Source organism: Salvelinus namaycush, chromosome 42 (genome assembly GCF_016432855.1).
Source record: "Salvelinus namaycush isolate Seneca chromosome 42, SaNama_1.0, whole genome shotgun sequence".
NCBI lineage: Eukaryota > Metazoa > Chordata > Actinopteri > Salmoniformes > Salmonidae > Salvelinus > Salvelinus namaycush.
In genome coordinates, this window is record NC_052348.1 from 487,699 (window position 1) to 512,535 (window position 24,837).

The 24,837-nt window shown below is 42.0% G+C and overlaps 1 protein-coding gene across 1 annotated transcript; it reads left to right on the top strand.

Annotated features, from left to right (window-relative positions):
- The first annotated feature begins 8,427 nt into the window (after nt 1-8,427).
- On the top strand, nt 8,428-11,011 carry LOC120035112 (ADP/ATP translocase 2). The gene is made up of 4 exons (XM_038981903.1): nt 8,428-8,624; nt 9,460-9,946; nt 10,077-10,217; nt 10,396-11,011. Exons 1-4 carry the CDS (start codon nt 8,514-8,516, stop codon nt 10,551-10,553), a joined length of 897 nt encoding a protein of 298 aa, XP_038837831.1. The 5' UTR covers nt 8,428-8,513; the 3' UTR covers nt 10,554-11,011.
- The last annotated feature ends 13,826 nt before the right edge of the window (nt 11,012-24,837 follow it).

Consider the following 24,837-nt stretch of genomic DNA (forward strand, 5'->3'; position numbering starts at 1 on the left):
ACCACTCCTGATAACTGCAAACTCGGTTTAATTGCATTGCAGTTCACCAGTCCTAATTTAAACATATTAATTGTAATTATCTCTGGGTATCTGCATACTCCAGTTTAGTACACACAGTCACAAAGTCATTGTGGACTGCATTTAGGCTAGTCGATCTGATGGGATAGGTGTAAGAAACATGGTAATAAATGGAAGAAAATAATAGTCAATCTACGAGGGCCAAGCTACCATTTTGAAGTCAGTTCAGGAAGTAATTTGAATTTAAAATTTAAAATGTAAATAAAACTTTTGAAATAAATATATTCTACTATTCCTTTCAGTTTATTGAGAAGTTATTGAAAATAGCTGCCCTTTTTTCCAATTATTGAATAGCTATTTCAGTTTTCTTCATGGATATTGACTGACTTCAATTCGAATTTACCCCAACCCTGCAATCCAGTAGTTCATGGAATTTGTAATAATACTAGCCATATCCGGGGGAGAATAGACATAGTAGTCTATCATATCCACTTTCTAAATGTAAATTCATCCCAAGATAATAAACAATTACTAACTCCAATAGCAGTGAGAAGCACCTGGCCAAACATCGCAATTTTCTTTTGTAGAAGGGCACCACCACATGGAGACCATAGAAATAGGTCTGGCGCTGTTTATGGTGCTAAAAGGAATTCACGCACGTTTGTATGCGAGTGAGAGAGAGAGAGAGAGAGAGAGAGAGAATTTCTCTATCCTATTATTCGTTTAGCCAGAGATCACATTGCAATAGGCTACTCACCAAAGATGGGCAGCTGTGGTTTAACCGGATCGAGGGCTACTGAGACCTCGACTCTTTCGTGGATTGGCTGCGAGACCAGGCTGAAACAGCTCTGCTTCGGCGGAGCCTTGTCATAAGGATAACCTGTGGTCGGTCTTGTGTTTTGACCTCGGAAAACAAAGTCGAAGCCCCCCATCCCACAACAGCGGAGGTACAACTTCGTCACTCCTAGTGTAATCTCTGGAGTAGCCCATGAGAGGAGAGGGTTTCAAGGTCTCTGAGTCTTGATAACGGGTTCTGAATGGTTGGTAGTCGAAGAGAAGCAACCGAGGACAGTCCAGACATTGTATCTGTCACACCTCAGGATAAAAACGGTCGCAAATGTCACATGGTGATGATAGCATAAAATAGCCCTATTTAATTAGATTCGTTATTATTTCGTTAGCCTATTCGTTATTAATGCTTCCTCGATAGTTTAGGCTACTCTATTCTGAAGTTCCTTCACTGCGTACGACGGCGAAGATGAACTTTTTGTGCCTCGTCTCCAACTCGAGTTGGTTTTGCAGAATAGGCTGCAAAAAAAACGTTGTTTACAAGTAATTTCAACAACAAAAAAATGCAATGTGATGAAGTTGAATCAACGTAGAAAACTGGTTGGATTTCCAAAAAGTCATCAATGTAAGGGAATTTCAGATTTAAAAAAAACAACTTTTCCAAAATGTGGGGAATGTAATCGACATGCAACCTTAATTATACTATAGTAGGCCTATAGCATTTGCCCCATTTAAAGTTATTTGAGTGGGTTCCAATAACCTATTATATTTATCCCTGCCTGTCAAAATGCACTGCACTGCTCGCAGTTGCAATGCAGCCTGCAAACAACTTTTAAAAAGGGGGCAGCAAAACCAGGGGGTGTTCACAAGCAAGCGGTGCTACACGGTGAAACACGTTCATTTTCAATGGAAGGAAATCAGGTGAGAAGAGGAGAGGGAGGGAGACCTTTGGGCGGTGTGAAGGTGGCATGGGAGGCAGAGAAAAATATCAGCTTTTCCCAACTTTATGCAAATCACCAGCAGCGACAGCTGGGCGATGACCAATCATATCGACTGGTTCCCACTACTTTGTGCATGACACAAGTCATTTTTCCAACAATTGTTTACAGGCTGATTATTTCACTTATAATTCACTGTATCACAATTCCAGTTGACTGCCTTTAAACAGCTTGGAAAATTCTAGAAAATTTGGTCATGGCTTTAGAAGCTTCTGATAGGCTAATTGACATAATTTGAGTCAATTGGAGGTGTACCTGTGGATGTATTTCAAGACCTACCTTCAAACTCAGTGCCTCTTTGCTTGACATCATGGGAAAATCAAAAGAAATCAGCCAAGATCTCAGAGAAAAAATGTCCAAACGCCTGAAGGTACCACATTCATCTGTACAATCTATAGTACGCAAGTATATAGTACGCAAGATGAACGTACTTTGGTGCAAAAAGTGCAAATCAATCCCAGAACAACAGCAAAGGAACTTGTGAAGATGCTGGAGGAAACGGGTACAAAAGTATCTATATCCACAGTAAAAAGAGTCCTATATCGACATAACCTGAAAGGCCGCTTAGCAAGGAAGAAGCCACTGCTCCAAAACCGCCATAAAAAATCCAGACTACGGTTTGCAACTGCACATGGGGACAAAGATTGTACTTTTTGGAGAAATGTCCTCTGGTCTGATGAAACAAAAATAGAACTGTGTAGCCATAATGACCATCGTTATGTTTGGAGGAAAAAGGGGGAGGCTTGCAATCCGAAGATCACCATCCAAACCGTGAAGCACGGGGTTGGCAGCATCATGTTGTGGGGCTGCTATGCTGCAGGAGGGACTGGTGCACTTCACAAAATAGATGGCATCAAGAGGGAAATTTTGTGGATATATTGAAGCAACATCTTAAGACATCAGTCAGGAAGTTAAAGCTTGGTCACAAATGGGTTTTCCAAATGGACAATGACCCCAAGCATACTTCCAAAGTTGTGGCAAAATGGCTTAAGGACAAAGTCAAGGTATTGGAGTGGCCATCACAAAGCCCTGACCTCAATCCCATGGAAAGATTTTGGGCAGAACTGAAAAAGCATGTGCGAGCAAGGAGGCCTACAAACCTGACTCAGTTACACCAGCTCGGTCAGGAGGAATGGGCCAAAATTCACCCAACTTATTGTGGGAATCTTGTGGAAGGCTACCTGAAACATTTGACCCAAGTTAAACAATTTAAAGGCAATTCTACCAAATACTAATTGAGTGTATGTAAACTTCTGACCCACTGGGAATGTGAGGAAAGAAATAAAAGCTCTCTACTATTATTCTGATATTTCACATTATTAAAAAAAAGTGGTGATCCTAACTGACCTAAGACAGGGAATATTTACTAGGATTAAATGTCTGGAATTGTGAAAAACTGAGTTTAAATGTATTTGACTAAGGTGTATGTAAACTTCAGACATCAACTGTATGTATTACAAATATACACTTCAACAGTGTTTACCAATCTTGGTCCTGGGGCATCAACTGTTACACATTGTAATTATGCAATAGACTAGAAACATGATTTAACTAGTTAAATGCTGATTTGTTATTCATATATACAGAAATAGAATTTTAAAAACAGTACACTCCACTTCCTATGCATCATGTAAATACTCTAAAACCGGTTCATCTCAAAATCTAATTTCCTTCATCTGATAAACACAGGATAGATGGAGTATTTCATCAAATGAGAGACTTAATTTCAACCAGTAGAGAATGTAAAATGCTTTATTGAAAGAAGTTCATTATCCAAGTGTTATAAATACATAATACATGCATTAAACATATTATAATTGTAATATTATAAAGAAGTTCAATCTGTACTTATATGCATATCTGGTGTGCATTATAAAAACAGGAAGAAAGAGGTAGCGACGAGAGAGATAAAAAGACAAAGGGAAAGAGGTAAGAACAGAGGAGCAGGGAAGAGAGGATATGATTAATGAATCAGAGTGCTACCCTAATATTCTCTCGGTTCATCACAATTACATAATAGTGTCTCTAGTGGTGTCTCATAACCAGCCTCTCAGTCGGCCCGAAGGTTATCTTAAGAGCGGGTGAGGTGGAGATGACGGGACTGGGGGTTGGCATCCTCTTTGACATCAAAACATACCTGCAGACGCGAGACAGATGGAGAGCGAGATAGCATGTTTTTTTTTCTTTTTTCAAATTTACCCCCTTTTCTCCCCAATTTCGTAGTATCCAATTGTTAGTAGTTACTATTTTGTCTCATCGCTACAACTCCCGTACGGGCTCGGGAGAGACGAAGGTCGAAAGCCATGCGTCCTCCGAAACACAATCCAACCAAGCTGCACTGCTTCTTAACACAGCGCACATCCAACCCGGAAGCCAGCCGCACCAATGTGTCGGAGGAAACACCGTGCACCTGGCGACCTGGTTAGCGTGTACTGCGCCCGGCCCGCCACAGGAGTCGATAGTGCGCGATGAGACAAGGATATCCCTACCGGCCAAACCCTCCCTAACCCGGACAACGCTAGGCCAATTGTGCGTCGCCCCATGGATCTCCCGGTCGCGGCCGGCTGCGACAGAGCCTGGGCTCGAACCCAGAGTCTCTGGTGGCACAGCTAGCACTGCGATGCAGTGCCCTAGACCACTGCGCCACCCGGGAGGCCCTAAACCATGTTTTTATTTTATTTTTTATTCTAACACTGTCAGTCATCATAATCATCAGGAGGTGAAATGCAAAACTGATCTTGGATCATTAACTCTGGGACTACTGCATCTCTATCTGTATTTCAATGTAAAGCATCTCTAATAATACTTCCTGTTAACCCGACCAAGTGACCTCACCTCTGATCACGCTGTGCCCTCTATGTAGCCAATTCAGATTCGGGAGGGGTTCACCGACACAGCTGATATTTTTAATTGTATTTTTTAATTTAACTAGGCAAGTTACACACAGCTGATATAACCTATAGGGTTTAGGGAGAAGGGGAGAGGGATGAAGTGAAGTAGAGAGACTGTTATTGAGAAAAGAAGGTAGGTAGAGACAGTGTTCAACAGGAATATGTGTGTGTGGTCTCACCTGGTGTCCACAGTAAGTGGCTGCATAGTACTTTATGCTGAAAAACATGCACAGACACACGAGGACAAACAATATAGCGCAGTTATAGAAATAATGAAGTGTCTTACTATTCTCCATGGTTGGCCCTCTTTCCTACTGTTTGAAGGTGGAAGGAGCCACAGTTATACACCTGAGCCTGCACAACACAATACATCAATCAGATTGATACATGAGTGTGTAGGTGTGAGTTATAGGGTGTCTAATTGTTCTACATTATTTCAATATGGGTGACTTAAAATAGTCTGTTTTGTTTTTGTACAGACATCACACCCTTACCTAAACAGCATCCTCACCTGAGAAGTAGAAATCAGTGTAATGTAGTCCATGGTGTTGCCAGGGAACAGCACCCTCTTCAAAGAAGTAGGAGGTGAAGATCTCCCACACACGGATTGCCTCTCTTGCTGCATTGTTGGACCTCATCCTTGAAACATCCTGCTGAGCAGCAGACTTCTCCTCTGGGACACGGCGGCGAGCTGCAGATCCCCTCTGGGTCCTCTTGTCCATCCTCATGAAGTTATGCAGGACACAGGTAGCCTTCACACGTCTGAATTCCTCCAGGAGGCAGTTCCAGATGGCCCTGGTCACACAACCTTGCAGTGCCCTACATGGTAACTGTAGGCAATCGTTTTGAAGGAATCTCCAGTTTCAAGGTATCTGTCTGTAGGAATATGGAAGATAATGTTATTATTAGACTTTTACATCACCAGGTCATTGTGGATTACTAAAGTAGAACAAATCATGATAACATTGGATTGATAGATGCATGTGCACACACATGTGCATGTGTAGCATGTGACAATATAGCAGGATCATATCAAGGATAGCATCACACATGAATACATAAATAACACTTGAAACTTGATGATCAGTTGATCATTTGAATCAGCTGTGCAGCGCTAAGGCAAAAACAGAAATGTGCACCCCTTTGAGTCCCCAGGAACAGGACTGAGACCCATTGCTCTTCTTTGGGACCTCTTCGTCCGTGGACAGGCTTTCACAGTTCTCTGTATCTGATGTCAGAAAACCTCACAAGAAACAGACTTCATTATACTCAAATTAGACGGCACTGAATATTATGTTACTATTATATCCGTCCTCACTTCTAGGGACTGGAACCTCACAAAAGTACCTGCCCTATCCAGAATAGCCTACTCTCTCAATCTTACAGTTGGGGCTGCTATCCTTTCACCCTCCTCCATGGCTGTTAGCTAGCTACCTACAAATGCATTTCGTTTTTTTTAACAGTGATAAATACATCAATATAGCCAGCTAATTTGAAGTTAGGTAACGTTAGCTGGTGATATTTAATTCACTTAGCCAGCCATCTATACAGTATGTAAAGTTGGCTAAATAGCTAGCTACGTTAGCAACTCATTTGAGTTAGCCTGCACTGTAGCTAGTTAGCTAATAATACATTGTTTTTTTGTACATTTTCAACATGTATTTACTTACTTGAATATGTTCTCCCAGCCATGTGGATGATTGGAAACAGGGCAGCAAAGTTTGTTTGTCACCAGAGCGTTTTAGAGAATATTACTATTGAACTATTTACCCATTTAATAACAAGACCTTCATTCAAACTTGCTATGCTGAATTCTTAACGCACAATCGAACGTGCTGCTATATGCTGTCATATGCAGCCAGCATGCCCACAAGCGAGCGGGATTTTACCGCTTGCTAGTGAACACTAGCTGCAACTCGCATTACTCTTACTCGTTGCATAACTGTAGTCATATAGTGAAAATAAATCCCACCTATTCATTTGCGTAATTAGCCTATTGCAATGTACGTGCGCGTAGGATTTGGTCCCATTCCAAGGCACAGGTCAAGCTCCTACGCACGTCGAGGACGGAGCGACGCACTTGTAGGCTAATTATCGGTAGACGTCGAAGCCCCCTGCGCGCACACATGACCTATTCGTGCAAGACCTCTTGATCTCCACGCTGCAGCGATGGGTCTCATGGAAAGGCTGACGCGAGGAGCATGTACAGACTAGTAACGTTGTGCCTGGAGTTTGAAACAAGGTGGGCTTCTATAATCACACAGACCCATTAGCCGATTAGTTACCAATGGGATCCGGCTGGCATTCACCTACATTAGTATTTGTCACAGGTGAAAGTGAAAATCAATGGTCTTGGTGCAGATATTTTATATTTAACCTGGTAATCAGGGTTGTAAGTACAGGCAAAGCCTATAAGAAAATAGCAGGCTAGCAGTGCAGACTATAGACAGCAAGTAGGCTGACTTAACATGTCTTTGATTTAAAACATTATTTTAGGTACATTATTGATGCATTATTGTTGTGCAAACAGAATGATTGAGTTAAGCCATCCAGAAATACCAATAAAATAGTGTTTGATTGATATCGACTGTTACTGTCTCAGCAACCAAGTGGAGAGGGAATGGATTGGGCACACGCGGGACTTTGGAAGCAACTCCAGGTCCCTTTGTAAATGTAATTACATGGCTTATGTTTTGCTTTCATAGGTTACTATTGTGTCGGTTACATAATGTTCTACAAGAGACAATATTATCTCTTGCAGTGTCCAAACAACGATCAAACATGTTTTCCTGTATTTGAGAAATGCAAGAATAGGAGTCTGTTTTCAAAGCTGGAACACCAGGTTAGAAATGGTCAAAATCATGAACCAAACATATTTTTCTGAAGGTATTGGCCTAATGCATACAACACGGAGGAATAGTTTCGTTACAGGGGTGAAAGCTTGTCCTAAATAGCCCAACTTCTTAGGAGGAACAGGCCTGAAGATATTAAAAATACAATTTCATTGACAATTAATGATAATTACAAAGGCCTTAATCAGCACATAACATGGAGACGCGCGCGCTTCCGGCTCTTCAAACGCATCATTTGCTACAGGTCAGGCTATGAAGCAAATCCTCACCACATCATTAATAACATCATATTGTTAAAAAGTTGGCAAGCTAAGCCAAAGTCTTCAAAGTCGCATGCGCATACCAGCAACAATGTCACCCTCTCGCCCTCGCTGTTAACGTGTGAATGTTGATGGCCTAATTACGAGGCCTATCACATTCATCAGAACAATAAGACCTATTTTGAATTATGAAGATACATTAAAAAGCCAAGCTTAAAATTACATTTTAAAAACATAGCCTACCCATGCGTTAATTTCACATTGTTTCATGGTTCCCACCCTAAACTGCGATAAAACTTTGGCCTAAAGAATAAATAGTAGCCTACATAAATAATGATAGAAAGCTGCGATGTTGTGGTGTTATTAATTAGCAGAATAATACATATTATCTAACACCACTGTCATTGGAAAATTACTTGAATTTGCCCTTTAAAAGTCCCCAAGTGTTCCATTAAACTTTATTTAATGGACATGGCTAAGATTTGAACCTTAACCTAGGATATTTATTTAGCTGCGCCAATCTGTTCGACCGTCTGCATATCCATCATCCCCAAATTCTCGCGATATATAGCCCAGATATATTATGCGGGATGGGGGCGCTTCCTCCACTTGGAGGGGCGTTGGGTTTCTTTGAGGGTGTCTTGGTGAGGACTGTCTGGAACATTTAGGGTCTGACCTCTACTCCACGAGGAGGAACTTGAAAACATGTCGGACGCGGTGGTTAGCTTCATTAAGGACTTTTTGGCCGGTGGCATTGCTGCTGCCATCTCCAAGACAGCTGTTGCTCCAATTGAGAGAGTAAAGTTGTTGCTCCAGGTAAGACTAAGTGAGAATAATTGTTTTTCAGTCTCAGTCATAAAGTTACTATATTATTGGTTATCCATTGAGTGCGCATAAGTCACACTTTTAGAGTAAGATTGTAATCAAATTAGATACATTTCGCAAATGGAATTCCTGCAGACAGACATGCGAAAAGCGCTTTGGAGACGTTTCTTACGCACGTGACTTGTAGCTGTCCAAGGTGCTATAGAGCTTTCTAATTGGATTCGATAGGACTCAGGTTGGCCAAGTTGGCCTTTCGTTCACCGAATCATATGAAACCGAATCATATGAATTTCAGGTCATTAAAGAAAAATTACTATTTTGAATAACAAAATGTTAATTCATTTGATGCGTTCTTTATATTTTTAGTGTTGATTTCAAGTACACGTTATGTTATGTTTCGATTAGTAGGATTATAATTCATTACGCCAAAATATCGATAATCGTTTGGATAGAAGAGCACCGATATTTGGTTTAGGCCTAGGCTACAGCTAAATTTATCCAGACGCATGCAACCCAATACCCACAGACTCTGCTCAAGTGGCATGAAGCAATGGCCAGTGTACAACAGCGCTGAGAATAGCTGATTATAACAGAAATTGCACACATGCATTTGTACAAACCCGTGATTATTATTGAATTAAAGTGAATTAGGAATTTGTCCGAACAACAAACTCAATATTGTTAGGCTCTTGCTATAAGATAAACTTCAGTTGCTAAATACAAAGTAGGCCTAAAGCACAATGAGAAAATCCGATTGACATGCTTTTTTTTTGCTTACTGAATTGAGGATAAATTGAACAATTATTTGTCTTCTGTTGCTCTCCAGGTCCAACATGCCAGCCAACAAATCACAAAGGAAATGCAGTACAAAGGGATCATGGACTGCGTCAGGAGGATTCCCAAAGAGCAAGGCTTTATCTCCTTCTGGAGAGGCAACCTGGCCAATGTGATCCGTTACTTCCCCACCCAAGCCCTCAACTTTGCTTTCAAGGACAAGTACAAGAAGATCTTCCTTGGAGGAGTGGACCAGAAGACACAGTTCTGGCGTTGGTTCGCCGGTAACCTGGCATCTGGTGGCGCGGCCGGTGCCACCTCTCTTTGCTTCGTTTACCCACTTGACTTCGCCAGAACCAGGCTTGCGGCCGACATCGGAAAAAGCGGAGCCGAGAGAGAGTTCAGCGGTCTTGGCAGCTGTCTCAGCAAAATCTACAAAGCCGACGGTATCAAGGGCCTGTACCAGGGATTCAACGTGTCTGTCCAGGGCATCATCATCTACAGAGCTGCTTACTTCGGAGTCTACGACACAGCCAAGGGTGAGGAGCATGAGCCAAAGTCAAATCATAAATCTAAGTAGCTGTTTGCAATTGGGATGTTGTTAAAAGTCGTGTATTTTACAAAGAAATGGGCGCAGAATCCAAATTGTTGCTCTACTTCATCTTCTAGGTATGCTGCCCGACCCCAAGAACACGCACATCTTCGTCAGCTGGATGATTGCCCAGAGCGTCACCGCAGTCGCCGGTATTATTTCATACCCCTTTGACACCGTCAGACGTCGTATGATGATGCAGTCAGGACGCAAATCAGGTGAGCCAGTTGTAAGCCTAATCGTTGATTCATATCAATGAATGGCCTACTGTAACTGATCCATGGAAATATTGCATTGGTTTTATGCACGCGCCCATTATACTTGGCAATTGTCATTGAGTTGCCTACTAGAGGCCTATATATCGTATTTTAATGATCAATGTGTCAAATTCAATAGCGGATATCATGTACACTGGCACGATCGACTGCTGGAAGAAGATCGCGAAGAACGAGGGAGGCAAAGCCTTCTTCAAGGGGGCCTGGTCCAACGTGATCCGAGGCATGGGCGGCGCCTTCGTCTTGGTGCTCTACGACGAGATCAAGAAGTACACATAAGCATTCACAACTCCCTAAAGAATCCCTTCACCACATGTCTTAATTGGATCATATAATGATAACAGCTTGGGTGAATTATCGGGGTAGATGTGTATTCTATTGAGCCAGCCCAGGAGTTGGTTGCTAGTTGTCCTTCTCGCCAGTGTATTTGGTCAAGTGAGCAACGCACCGACTCTGAAACCTGTATATATCTTAACCAAGATGTACAAAAAAACACACATCCAAGGCCTACCAGTTGACTGTCAAACTGGTCCAGAAAAGGGATTTTTCAATTGAATTACATGCCTACTGCAAACAGATTGCATCCACTCTTCTCAGTTCTTTCTCTCATAGTAGGCAAAAGGAATCTACTCTTCACAGCAGCCGCTGTCTACCAATGTTCCTGTGTTGTGTCATATCTCACGTGTCCCACAATAAACATTATTTTAATAAGAATAAAGATGAAAAATACCTACTAAGCCCTCTGCTTTGGTGCATTCCTTTGTCATTCATATTGTAATGTATACAATATATAACATAATATACAGTATAACATAACAATAAGTCGAAACATTTAGGTAAGGTTTACTAGTTCCAGGCTCTGACGTGGTCTATTATAGGGTTAGAAATATCATCCATCCCATTTCCTTGGGCTGCTATAGAGATCCTTCTATTGGGAGCCAACCTAGATGGGAATCATATAGCCCAGTGTCTCATTAGCTGCCATGCTTCATAGTCTGTTATGTATGTAACAAATGCAATACAAATCCAATATTACTCTCATTTTCTCAAACATCAGGTTTTACTAGGCTATACATACACATTACTATAAATGTTGGGTGAAGGGGTGACATAGAAAAGACAAAAAATATACAAATGTATTACTTTTCATGTGCTAACCATCATAAACCAATTTATTTGAGTAAGCTTATAGTACTAATTAATTACAACTACTGATTAAGTATTTTCCTTGTTCTTTTCTCTTTTGATGACTTATATCAATCAAATGTATTTATTTATTTATCGGCTGATGTCACAAAGTGCTGTACAGAAACCCAGCCTAAAACCCCAAACAGCAAGCAATGCAGGTGTAGAAGCACGGTAGCTAGGAAAAACTCCCTAGAAAGGCCAGAACCTAGGAAGAAAGCTAGAGAGGAACCAGGCTATGAGGGGTGGTCAGTCCTCTTCTGGCTGTGCCGGGTGGAGATTATAACAGAACATGGCCAAGATGTGCTGGGCCAGTCATCCCTGGCAGCTAGCATGTCACTCACTTGTTGGACTTCTGACCATGACACAGCCAATCACTGGCCTATATCCCCTGCCAATGTTGTAGCCATCGTGTGTGCGTGTGTGACATTATGTCATTGTGGGTGATAATTATTCATATCCACAACATGCCAGATTTGCTGTCTGCATTGGCAGTCTCTGTTGCCATGTGGGTGCCATGCAGCTAACTGGCCTACAAAAGACAGCTGCCACAAGTGGGAAAGTCCTGTGGACATTGTTTGAGCTCCTTTGACCACGGACAGACATGAGTGGTGCGGCAACAAGCAGCTTTATTGGAAAACGTCAAGAAATTTGCACAGGATCACAATGAAAATATATATATATGACTAATTCTCCCATGATATTCTAAAAAAGCTTTACTAGAACACAAATATTTCTCTCATTATTCATCATAATGTAACACAACAATTACAGAAAAATTGATGAAAAGTTCCACTTGAACAAATTTCACAAGAGTGCAAATACAGCATGGCATACTTAGTACTTACTCTATTCACTAAGCATATTGATAGGCACCACCCGCTAAGCTGACAAAATTATATATATTTTTTATTATACCTGAACCATATTAGCTACCAGTCAAACATTTAAGAACACCTACTCATTCAAGGGTTTTTCTTTATTTTTACTATTTTCTACATTGTAGAAATTCAATTAACAGGTGTGCCTTCTTAAAAGTTCATTTGTGGAATTGCTTTCCTTCTTAATACGGTTGAGCCAATCAGTTCTGTTGTGACAAGATATATAGCCAGGCTATATCTTCCATTACAATAGAAGTACAGTTCACAATACTTTATAGCAGCTAGAGTTGGTCCCGGGAAGCAATAGTGACACAGTTTTATGAGAACGGTTGTATAACGGCAACACAATATCATTCTTACATCATATAGGACTGGTTTCCTTGACACAAATTAAACTTACTCCTGGACTAAAAGGTATTCTCCAAGGAAAAAAATTGAAGTTGAAAGTTCAATTGAAAGTTCTACTAGGCTTAGTCTAAATCTGGGAAACAGCCAATCAGTGTCAGATCACTTTATTTATGAGTATTGTGTGCTAAAACAGAATCACTGGACAAGTGCATGATCAGACCACAATGGAGATTTAGTTTCGACAAAGTGTGACCACTTTCCGGCTTCACTCCTCTCTGACACAGATCCTTCATTGTGTGGGACACTCCTAACAAACTCCACTTAACCATCTGGGGGAAGAATGTCAAACTGACCTTGGATCAGTGTTTAGGGGCAAGTATTGCCTTATTGGTACATTTAACATTTACATTTAAGTCATTTAGCAGACGCTCTTATCCAGAGCGACTTACAAATTGGAAAGTTCATACATATTCATCCTGGTCCCCCCGTGGGAAATGAACCCACAACCCTGGCGTTGCAAGCGCCATGCTCTACCAACTGAGCCACACGGGACCACAAGTAAGGTCTTGGAAGGGATGGGGGAGTTGGGGAATGGTGCTCCTCCCTGAGCACAGCTCTCAGGACCAGGTTGCCCGGGACGCTGCTGCACTGGCATGCCTGGGTAGGGGTGGCGGTGATAGCGATGGCAGATGATGCCCTGGCACTGTGGTGGTGGTGGTTGGTACTGCCGGGCCTGGGGATCTTTCCTGAAGAAACAACAAGACAACAGGGGTCAATACTACTACTAATTTACATACTATCACTAATACATTAATTACATACTAGCATTACTATACTACACATGTGATGTACTACCTTCTCCCAAATTGAACTCCCTCAATGTAAAAAGATATGGGCCATGTACATTTGAGTACTACAGTACATCACATTTGACATCTGTGAGCTAAATATAATCCTTGGGGGGAAAAACAAACAAAAACAGCTGTGAGCAATTGTTATAATTTTGTGCACTTTAAACACGGATAGATCACTCAAAAACGATATTTTAATATTTGTTCATAAAAAAATTGTGCATATCAGCAGCCACTTTCAGTACTGAGCAAAAACAGTGATGATGATACGTGATACTGAAAATTCAGGCAGCTACACAGACACTATAGAAGCTCCAATCTGTTTGAGAGCATTTTTTTACTCTCTAAATATTTAAATGAGCAAGAAATACATGTCATTGTTGCAATAGTTTGTGAGTGGGAAACACACACAGAGTACACCAAACATTAGGAATACCTTACTAATATATTGAGTTGCACCCCTCCCCCCTTTTGCCATCAGAACAGCCTCAATTCGTTGGGGCATGGATTCTACAAGGTGTCAAAAGCGTTCCACAGGGATGCTGGCCCATGTTGACGCCAATGCTACCTTCAGTTGTGTCAAGTTGGCTGGATGTCCTTTGGGTGGTGGACCATTGATACACACGGGAAACTGTTGAGCATGAAACACCCAGCAGTGTTGCAGTTCTTGACACAAACCGATGCGCCTGGCACCTACTACCATACCCCGTTCAAAGGCACTTAAATCTTTTGTCTTGCCCATTCACCCTCTGAATGGCACACATACACAATCCATGTCTCAATTATCTCAAGACTTAAAAGTCATTCTTTAACCTGTCGCTTCCCCTTCATTTACACTGATTGAAGTGGATTTTTACAAGTGACATAAAAAAAGTAACCTTTATTTAACTAGGCAAGTCTTGAATTTGCAGACGTGTTGCTGTGCGTTTTGTTGCTGTGCGTTTTGTTGCCAACTTTACTTTGCTAGCTGACAACTTTACGTTTTTTTTTTCTTTTTAATTACCGTTTATATTTTTAGTTTTTCCATCGCAACTTTTTTCCCTCATTCAACTTTTTCACTCCGGATGCTTTATCTAGACATGGTTCGTCAGCACCTTCAACAGCCGAAGCTAAGTAGTAACATTAACATGATGTCTTCTAATTGCAGTCGCTGTACTCATAATATACAGGAGAACGATCGCCTTATGGTGAGGATAGCTGTGCTGCAAGCCCAGCTTCAGACGCAATCGTTAGGCAAGGGTTATTTCAGTGTAGGAAAGGATGAAACAGCGTCTGTGCCACCAGTAAGTACAGATAGTAACGTTAGTATAAATCCCCCCGCACAGTCCCCGCAGCCGGACAACTTTCTCATGGCTTCTGGAGGGAAATGCTGTTGGAATGCTCAACTGGTGTCGCCCATTCAGCCGACAGAAACTTTCAACCGGTTTTCCCCATTAAGTAGCGAGTCGGAGTCTGAGGCTGAGTCTTCTCTTGTCTCTACTCCTCCCGTTACGGGGTCTGAGACGCCGAAGCCTCCAACCATTAGCTCTGACAAATTGAAAACCCTAGTCATTGGCGACTCCATTACCCGCAGTATTAGACTTAAAACGAATCACCCAGCGATCATACACTGTTTACCAGGGGGCAGGGCTACCGACGTTAAGGCTAATCTGAAGATGGTGCTGGCTAAAGCTAAATCTGGCGAGTGTAGAGAGTATAGAGATATTGTTATCCACGTCGGCACCAACGATGTTAGGATGAAACAGTCAGAGGTCACCAAGTGCAACATAGCTTCAGCGTGTAAATCAGCTAGAAAGATGTGTCGGCATCGAGTAATTGTCTCTGGCCCCCTCCCAGTTAGGGGGAGTGATGAGCTCTACAGCAGAGTCTCACAACTCAATCGCTGGTTGAAAACTGTTTTCTGCCCCTCCCAAAAGTTAGAATTTGTAGATAATTGGCCCTCTTTCTGGGACTCACCCACAAACAGGACCAAGCCTGACCTGCTGAGGAGTGACGGACTCCATCCTAGCTGGAGGGGTGCTCTCATCTTATCTACTAACATAGATAGGGCTCTAACTCCTCTAGCTCCACAATGAAATAGGGTGCAGGCCAGGCAGCAGGCTGTTAGCCAACCTGCCAGCTTAGTGGAGTCTGCCAATAGCACAGTCAGTGTAGTCAGCTCAGCCATCCCCATTGAGACTGTGTCTGTGCCTCGACCTAGGTTGGGCAAAACTAAACATGGCGGTGTTCGCCTTAGCAATCTCATTAGGATAAAGACCTCCTCCATTCCTGCCATTATTGAAAGAGATCGTGATACCTCACATCTCAAAATAGGGTTACTTAATGTTAGATCCCTCACTTCAAAGGCAGTCATAGTCAATGAACTAATCACTGATCATAATCTTGATGTGATTGGCCTGACTGAAACATGGCTTAAGCCTGATGAATTTACTGTGTTAAATGAGGCCTCACCTCCTGGTTACACTAGTGACCATATCCCCCGTGCATCCCGCAAAGGCGGAGGTGTTGCTAACATTTACGATAGCAAATTTCAATTTAAAAAAATAAAATGACGTTTTCGTCTTTTGAGCTTCTAGTCATGAAATCTATGCAGCCTACTCAATCACTTTTTATAGCTACTGTTTACAGGCCTCCTGGGCCATATACAGCGTTCCTCTCTGAGTTCCCTGAATTCCTATCAGACCTTGTAGTCATAGCAGATCATATTCTAATTTTTGGTGATTTTAATATTCATATGGAGAAGTCCACAGACCCACTCCAAAAGTCTTTCGGAGCCATCATCGACTCAGTGGGTTTTGTCCAACATGTCTCTGGACCTACTCACTGCCACAGTCATACTCTGGACCTAGTTTTGTCCCATGGAATAAATGTTGTAGATCTTAATGTTTTTCCACATAATCCTGGACTATCGGACCACCATTTTATTACGTTTGCAATCGCAACAAATAATCTGCTCAGACCCCAACCAAGGAGCATCAAAAGTCGTGCTATAAATTCTCAGACAACACAAAAATTCCTTGATGCCCTTCCAGACTCCTTCTGCCTACCCAAGGACGTCAGAGGACAAAAATCAGTTAACCACCTAACTAAGGAACTCAATTTAACCTTGCGCAATACCCTAGATGCAGTTGCACCCCTAAAAACGAAAAACATTTGTCATAAGAAACTAGCTCCCTGGTATACAGAAAATACCCGAGCTTTGAAGCAAGCTTCCAGAAAATTGGAACGGAAATGGCGCCACACCAAACTGGAAGTCTTCCGACTAGCTTGGAAAGACAGTACCGTGCAGTACCGAAGAGCCCTCACTGCTGCTCGATCATCCTACTTTTCCAACTTAATTGAGGAAAATAAGAACAATCCAAAATTTATTTTTGATACTGTTGCAAAGCTAACTAAAAAGCAGCATTCCCCAAGAGAGGATGGCTTTCACTTCAGCAGTAATAAATTCATGAACTTCTTTGAGGAAAAGATCATGACCATTAGAAAGCAAATTACGGACTCCTCTTTGAATCTGCGTATTCCTCCAGGGCTTAGCTGTCCTGGATCTGCACAGCTCTGCCAGGGCCTGGAATCGGGAGAGACACTTAAGTGTTTTAGTACTATATCTCTTGACACAATGATGAAAATAATCATGGCCTCTAAACCTTCAAGCTGCATACTGGATCCTATTCCTACTAAACTACTGAAAGAGCTGCTTCCTGTGCTTGGCCCTCCTATGTTGAACATAATAAACAGCTCTCTATCCACCGGATGTGTACCAAACTCACTAAAAGTGGCAGTAATAAAGCCTCTCTTGAAAAAGCCAAACCTTGACCCGGAAAATATAAAAAACTATCGGCCTATATCGAATCTTCCATTCCTCTCAAAAATTTTAGAAAAAGCTGTTGCGCAGCAACTCACTGCCTTCCTGAAGACAAACAATGTATACGAAATGCTTCAGTCTGGTTTTAGACCCCATCATAGCACTGAGACTGCACTTGTGAAGGTGGTAAATGACCTTTTAATGGCGTCAGACCGAGGCTCTGCATCTGTCCTCGTGCTACTAGACCTTAGTGCTGCCTTTGACACCATCGATCACCACATTCTTTTGGAGAGACTGGAAACCCAAATTGGTCTACACGGACAAGTTCTGGCCTGGTTTAGATCTTACCTGTCGGAAAGATATCAGTTTGTCTCTGTGAATGGTTTGTCCTCTGACAAATCAACTGTACATTTCGGTGTTCCTCAAGGTTCCGTTTTAGGACCACTATTGTTTTCACTATATATTTTACCTCTTGGGGATGTTATTCGAAAACATAATGTTAACTTTCACTGCTATGCGGATGACACACAGCTGTACATTTCAATGAAACATGGTGAAGCCCCAAAATTGCCCTCGCTAGAAGCCTGTGTTTCAGACATAAGGAAGTGGATGGCTGAAAACGTTCTACTTTTAAACTCGGACAAAACAGAGATGCTTGTTCTAGGTCCCAAGAAACAAAGAGATCTTCTGTTAAATCTGACAATTAATCTTGATGGTTGTAAAGTCGTCTCAAATAAAACTGTGAAGGACCTCGGCGTTACTCTTGACCCTGATCTCTCTTTTGACGAACATATCAAGACTGTTTCAAGGACAGCTTTTTTCCATCTACGTAACATTGCAAAAATCAGACATTTTCTGTCCAAAAATGATGCAGAAAAATTAATCCATGCATTTGTTACTTCTAGGTTAGACTACTGCAATGCTCTACTTTCCGGCTACCCGGATAAAGCACGAAATAAACTTCAGTTAGTGCTAAATACGGCTGCTAGAATCCTGACTAGAACCAAGAAATTTGATCATATTACTCCAGTGCTAGCTTCCCTACACTGGCTTCCTGTTAAGGCAAGGGCTGATTTCAAGGTTTTACTGTTAACCTATAAAGCGTTACATGGGCTTGCTCCTACCTATCTTTCCGAGTTGGTCCTGCCGTACATACCTATACGTACGCTACGGTCACAAGACGCAGGCCTCCTAATTGTCCCTAGAATTTCTAAGCAAACAGCGGGAGGCAGGGCTTTCTCCTATAGATCTCCATTTTTATGGAACGGTCTGCCTACCCATGTGAGAGACGCAGACTCGGTCTCAACCTTTAAGTCTTTACTGAAGACTTATCTCTTCAGTAGGTCATATGATTGAGTGTAGTCGGGCCCAGGAGTGTGAAGGTGAACGGAAAGGCTCTGGAGCAACGAACCGCCCTTGCTGTCTCTGCCTGGCCGGTTCCCCTCTCTCCACTGGGATTCTCTGCCTCTAACCCTATTACAGGGGCTGAGTCACTGGCTTACTGGTGCTCTTTCATGCCGTCCCTAGGAGGGGTGCGTCACTTGAGTGGGTTGAGTTACTGACGTGATCTTCCTGTCTGGGTTGGCGCCCCCCCTTGGTTTGTGCTGTGGTGGAGATCTTTGTGGGCTATACTCGGCCTTGTCTCAGGATTGTAAGTTGGTGGTTGAAGATATCCCTCTAGTGGTGCGGGGGCTGTGCTTTGGCAAAGTGGGTGGGGTTATATCCTTCCTGTTTGGCCCTGTCCGGGGGTATCATCGGATGGGGCCACAGTGTCTCCTGACCCCTCCTGTCTCAGCCTCCAGTATTTATGCTGCAGTAGTTTATGTGTCGGGGGGCTAGGGTCAGTTGGTTATACCTGGAGTACTTCTCCTGTCTTATCCAGTGTCCTGTGTGAATTTAAGTATGCTCTCTCTAATTCTCTCGTTCTCTCTTTCTTTCTCTCTCTCTGAGAACCTGAGCCCTAGGACCATACGTCACGGCAAACCGGGCATGATGACTCCTTGCTGTCCCCAGTCCACCTGGCCTTGCTGCTGTTCCAGTTTCAACTGCTCTGCCTGCGGTTATGGAACCCCTACCTGTCCCAGACCTGCTGCTTTCAACTCTTAATGATCGGCTATGAAAAGCCAACTGACTTTTATTCCTGATTATTATTTGACCATGCTTGTCATTTATGAACATTTTGAAAATCTTGGCTCTCTCTAATTCTCTCCTTCTCTCTTTCTTTCTCTCTCTCGGAGGACCTGAGCCCTAGGACCATACGTCAGGACTACCGGGCATGATGACTCCTTGCTGTCCCCAGTCCGCCTGGCCTTGCTGCTATTCCAGTTTCAACTGTTCTGCCTGCGGTTACGGAACCCCTACCTGTCCCAGACCTGCTGTTTTCAACTCTTAATGATCGGCTATGAAAAGCCAAATGACATTTATTCCTAATTATTATTTGACCATGCTTGTCATTTATGAACATTTTGAAAATCTTGGCTCTCTCAATTTCTCTCCTTCTCTCTTTCTTTCTCTCTCTCGGAGGACCTGAGCCCTAGGACCATACGTCAGGACTACCGGGCATGATGACTCCTTGCTGTCCCCAGTCCACCTGGCCTTGCTGCTATTCCAGTTTCAACTGTTCTGCCTGCGGTTATGGAACCGCCACCTGTCCCAGACCTGCTGTTTTCAACTCTTAATGATCGGCTATGAAAAGCCAAATGACATTTATTCCTAATTATTATTTGACCATGCTTGTCATTTATGAACATTTTGAACATCTTGGCATAGTTCTGTTATAATCTCCACCCGGCACAGCCAGAAGAGGACTGGCCACCCATCATAGCCTGGTTCCTCTCTAGGTTTCTTCCTAGGTTTTGGCCTTTCTAGGGAGTTTTTCCTAGTGCTTCTACACCTGCATTGTTTGCTGTTTGGGGTTTTAGGCTGGGTTTCTGTACAGCACTTCGAGATATTAGCTGATGTACGAAGGGCTATATAAAATAAATTTGATTTGATTTGATTTTGAGTTAAGAACAAATTGTTATTTACAATGACGGCCTAACCCGGCCAAACCTGGACGACGCTGGGCCAATTGTGCGCCACCCTATGGGACTCCCAATCACGGCCAGGTGTGATACAGCCTGGATTTGAACCAGGGACTGTAGTGACGCCTCTTGCACTGAGATGCAGCACCACTTGGGAGCCCAAAATAAGGGATCATAGCTTTCACATGGATTCACATGGTCAGTCTGTCATGGAAAGAGCAGGTGTTCTGTTTTGTAAACTCAGTGTATACTATCATCCAAAGTTGGCATGTTGAATAATTTTGCCATATTAAACTATTTTACAATGTGCAAATTTCCCTAATGTGGACACTTTGTGTTACTACTTCACACAAGCTTGCATTTTCATCTCACACCATTTGGGGAAATTATTATTATTATTTTTTTTTTTACTCAGATTGGTGATGTTAATATAAAACTATATAGTCATCAAGATCAAGACACTAAATCGATTGCTTTAAACAGATTCATATCTTTGGTTTGGTACCGAAATTTAAACTCAAATGGCAAGGGAAAATCGGGGTGCTCTCTTTATAAAAGCCTCTGTTCACAGCAAATTGTCCCAGTTCCATTGATTTCCATGCAATATTGACGCACTATTGATTACAGTAGAACAAGCTAATCAAGTTGTCTGGAGTGACTGCTTGGTAAATGTTGACACGTGCGTAGGGCTGTTACGGTGACCACATTACCGCCACACCAGCGGTCACCAGTCATAAAGGTGACCGCGTGAACGTGAACGTTATTTACTCTAATTAGGCTTCTCCAAGCCCGATGCTGCTGATGGTCTTTAGCCTACCAAATTTGCTAATTGCCTGGTACTCAGCACTCTATTGTCCCTCTAATTACACTGACATCAATGGAAATGTGATCGAATCAAACACTTCATGAGTCCATGATCTCATGTTGCACAACATTTCTATAGGCTATGCAATTGCGTGAGAAAACAGAGTGATGGCATCTATTAAAAGAGGAGGATCCCATCAGCTTTCTATAGGCTACTATATTTATTTCTCAACTTTCCTAATATTAAGCACATTGCTTCTCTTTACAACAGGTGTCAGGTTCTCCCTAGGAGAGGTGGGTGTGGAGTCAGGCGCAGGAAAGAGCAAATTGCAAGAAAGGGCATTTTATTTACAAGTTAAAAGAACGGGAACAGGACCACAACAGTAGCCACAAAACGACAGGAACGCAGTCCAGGAAAAAAAACACCTGTTCAACAGAACAAACCAAAACGCAACCCAAACAAATGACAGCTACACGAACAATCCCGCACAAACCCAAGAGGGTAGGGCGAGATGAAATACCCCACTAATAACCTAAACTAGAACCAGGTGAGCAACAAGACAGACAAAACCAAACGAAAAAGAAAAGGGACCGGCGACGACGAGCGCCGGCCGAACAGGGAGAGGAGCCACTTTCGATGGAAGTCGTGACAACAGGAGTATATTCTACCTGGCTGGCATGAAAATGAATCACAGGAAAAGCGTCCTCCATTCGCTACTTAAATGCATAGATTACGTATTTTTTTCTCCTGCCCGTTTTGAGATGAGTGCATGATAATGTTCCATTCTATATCAAAACAAAATATTATTTAGTATATGTAGAGACAAGATTAAATCTGTCTGTTGGGTGACAATATTATCCTATCACTTGTGAATGATATATTATAACTTGTGAATGATGGCCAGAAAGAAACAATGCATAACTTTTTTTTGCTACTTTTTCAAATCATAATCGCAAACCTCATGTAGCCTAGCCCATAGGGCTATATGTTTTGATACGTTTTGTATCACAACTAAAGTGGCCAAATAACTTTTTAAAATGTATGCACAATAATCTGCTTCACAACGGGCGTAGAGCCTAACTGGCATACATACGCAGCATGTGAGTTTGAAGTTTGGGGAAGATCATTTTCTCCATAAAAATGCACCTTTATAATAAAAGCAGTACATGCATAATAGCATTTGCGGTCACTTTAAATAATGGTGTTTTCCCGCTAATGGAACGTTCACGCTTATAGCCTACTGTTGTGCGCATTGCTGCACTTATAATGTGAAGAAATAGCCTAATAGCTTATCAACATTTTAAGCTACGTAAATGTTCTGATCAGTTGCATCAGCCTCATTGCGTAAAACAGTTTTTGAGATGCTAGTGGTTGTATTAATTTGGAATCTATCACATCCCACAACAGTCCCGGACTATGTTTGGAATATCTATATCTCACACAGAATAGGTCAACTTTTGTACTATTGGGGATAGTAGATTGATATAGGCTAGTGTCTTTGCTGTCCGTTAAGCCTAATCACCTTGTTGGCTGGCAAAAAGTAAATGTGGACAGTTCTTCCAATATCTTCAATATGCGCCTCGGAATTAGATAAAGACGCGCGCATTTGCGTCCCTGATGTGTCTGTTTTCACTTGTAGTCTGTAAGAAAGACCCGATCACGTGACAGAGAGCCATGTGAGTGAGAGGTGCTTCGAAGCAAGCAGCAAGCAGGGAATTATAATTATAACGGCCACTGGCCGCAAATGGCATGGATTCTTTTAGGGGGCATTACAGCCACACAAAGGGGATGCCGCTGGGAAATTCGAGGCATTATCAAGTGCTTGTCAAATTGTGAATGAGAGAGAGACTGATGAAGCCTGCACAAAAAAACTAAGCAGAGTTCATGCCTTTCATGCAACTTTTTTCAAATCATCATTAGAGTCGCATCATGCAGCCTTAGAATGCATTAAAAATCAAAACATATCATAACTAAAGTTACATTAATAACTCTAAATTAAGCATATAGGAGTACCTGTTTCTTTGTTAACCGCTCACCACAGAATAGCCACATGTGCACACTCCCTCAAATCGTTTGGAGAAAATATCCTTTCTATTTTATTCAATTGCATTCTTCATACTATAAAATAATGCCATGGAATTCTAAGAAAATCTTGTCTGTTAAATGAACTAGTGTAGCCCACAGCCATATGGCATAGCCAGATCAGTACCTAACATAAGGACAACTCGCAGTATGCTATTCTGTTCTTCTGAAACAGACTAGATTTTCTCCATATCATGTTTCTTTAGACCTGTCTAAAATAAATAATGAATTTATTGTGAAGGTTTAGGCTAACCTACATGGATTTATTAGACTTTTTAAAATGTAGATGTTCCAAAGGTCTGCATCAGTGGCTTGTAAAGCCAGAAGATGCGGAAACCAGAAGATGCTAAATGTGTTTATGTTAATTAACGGTCAATTACCGTGAGACTGGCAGTTATTTGCTTGACAATCACCGGCTGACGACATTTTGTGATGGCCACAGCCCTGTGTATGTGTAGTTACTAATTTACCAAAATACAAGTAATCTGAACACAAGTGTGACACGTGTGTATACAGTAGGGAGTCATTTTTATGTTTTGGTCTTCAAAATATCACAACTTATTTTAGCATATTGCTTATGAATTTGGACATGTAAAACCGGTGTTTTGACACTCGGCTACAGTATATATAAATAATACATGACAACAGGAAGCAGCAACAGTATCATTTTCAACTTATGTTTTAGGAATATAAATATAAATGTTAACACAATTTTTCAACATGATTCTGCCTCATCATGTAAAGAAATCGTGAAAATAAGTTTGTCCTGGCTACAGTGGAAGTGCTCAGTGCCTATGATCTCGAAAACATTACATGCTAAAAAAAAGAAAGATTATTAACAGTGGACTAATGGAAAAAATAACAAAAGATGTTTTGAGTAAAGTGATCCTTTAAAAGAACAAAAATAAAAGATGCAAATTCAGTCTCTCTTAAGGAATGACAGAAATAAGTACAGTCTTAGGGCTATTGAGAGCTATTGAGCATCAGTTCTTCAGAGAGGTTACCTGGTGACGTTCTGCTGGAGGTCCGTTCCATATTGGAGGGCGATCTGTCTATGGCAGAGAGCGCGGTGGCGATGCCCAGGTATCCGGCCTGGCACTGGTAGTCTGCCAGCTGCTCTGCCCTCTTCCTGCCCCGGGTGGGCCTCACTGACTCTAGCCTCCGCAGGAAAGCCTGGTGAGAAAGGGTGATAACAATTTCTGTGAAGGGTACCTGTATAAATGTCTTTCTAAGACAGAGAAGAATGGGAGAAACTCCCAAAATACAGGTGTCCCAAGCTTGTAGCTTCATACCCAAGAAGTCAAGGCTGTAATCGCTGCCAAAGGTGCTTAGTACTGAGTAAAGGGTCTGAATACTTATGTAAATATTATATATATATTTCCTTTGTCATTTTGGAGTATTATGTGTAGATTGATGAGGACTTTGAATTTTTTTAATACATTTTAGAATAAGGCTGTAACGTAACAAAATGTGGAAATAGTCAAGGTGTCCAAAAATGGATATAGCAACTGTTGATTGCCCCATTAAAGGCAGACTCAGCGAAATTATGTTGCCACGAGCAGCACTGCAGATATTAAGATGAGCCA

Bases quoted from the DNA above. Each gene is read 5' to 3' on its own strand.
- LOC120035112 (XM_038981903.1), top strand. From the start codon at position 8,514: ATGTCGGACGCGGTGGTTAGCTTCATTAAGGACTTTTTGGCCGGTGGC. The intron at 8,625-9,459 runs GTAAGACTAAGT...GTTGCTCTCCAG, and splicing joins GAGTAAAGTTGTTGCTCCAG to GTCCAACATGCCAGCCAACA. The intron at 9,947-10,076 runs GTGAGGAGCATG...TTCATCTTCTAG, and splicing joins AGTCTACGACACAGCCAAGG to GTATGCTGCCCGACCCCAAG.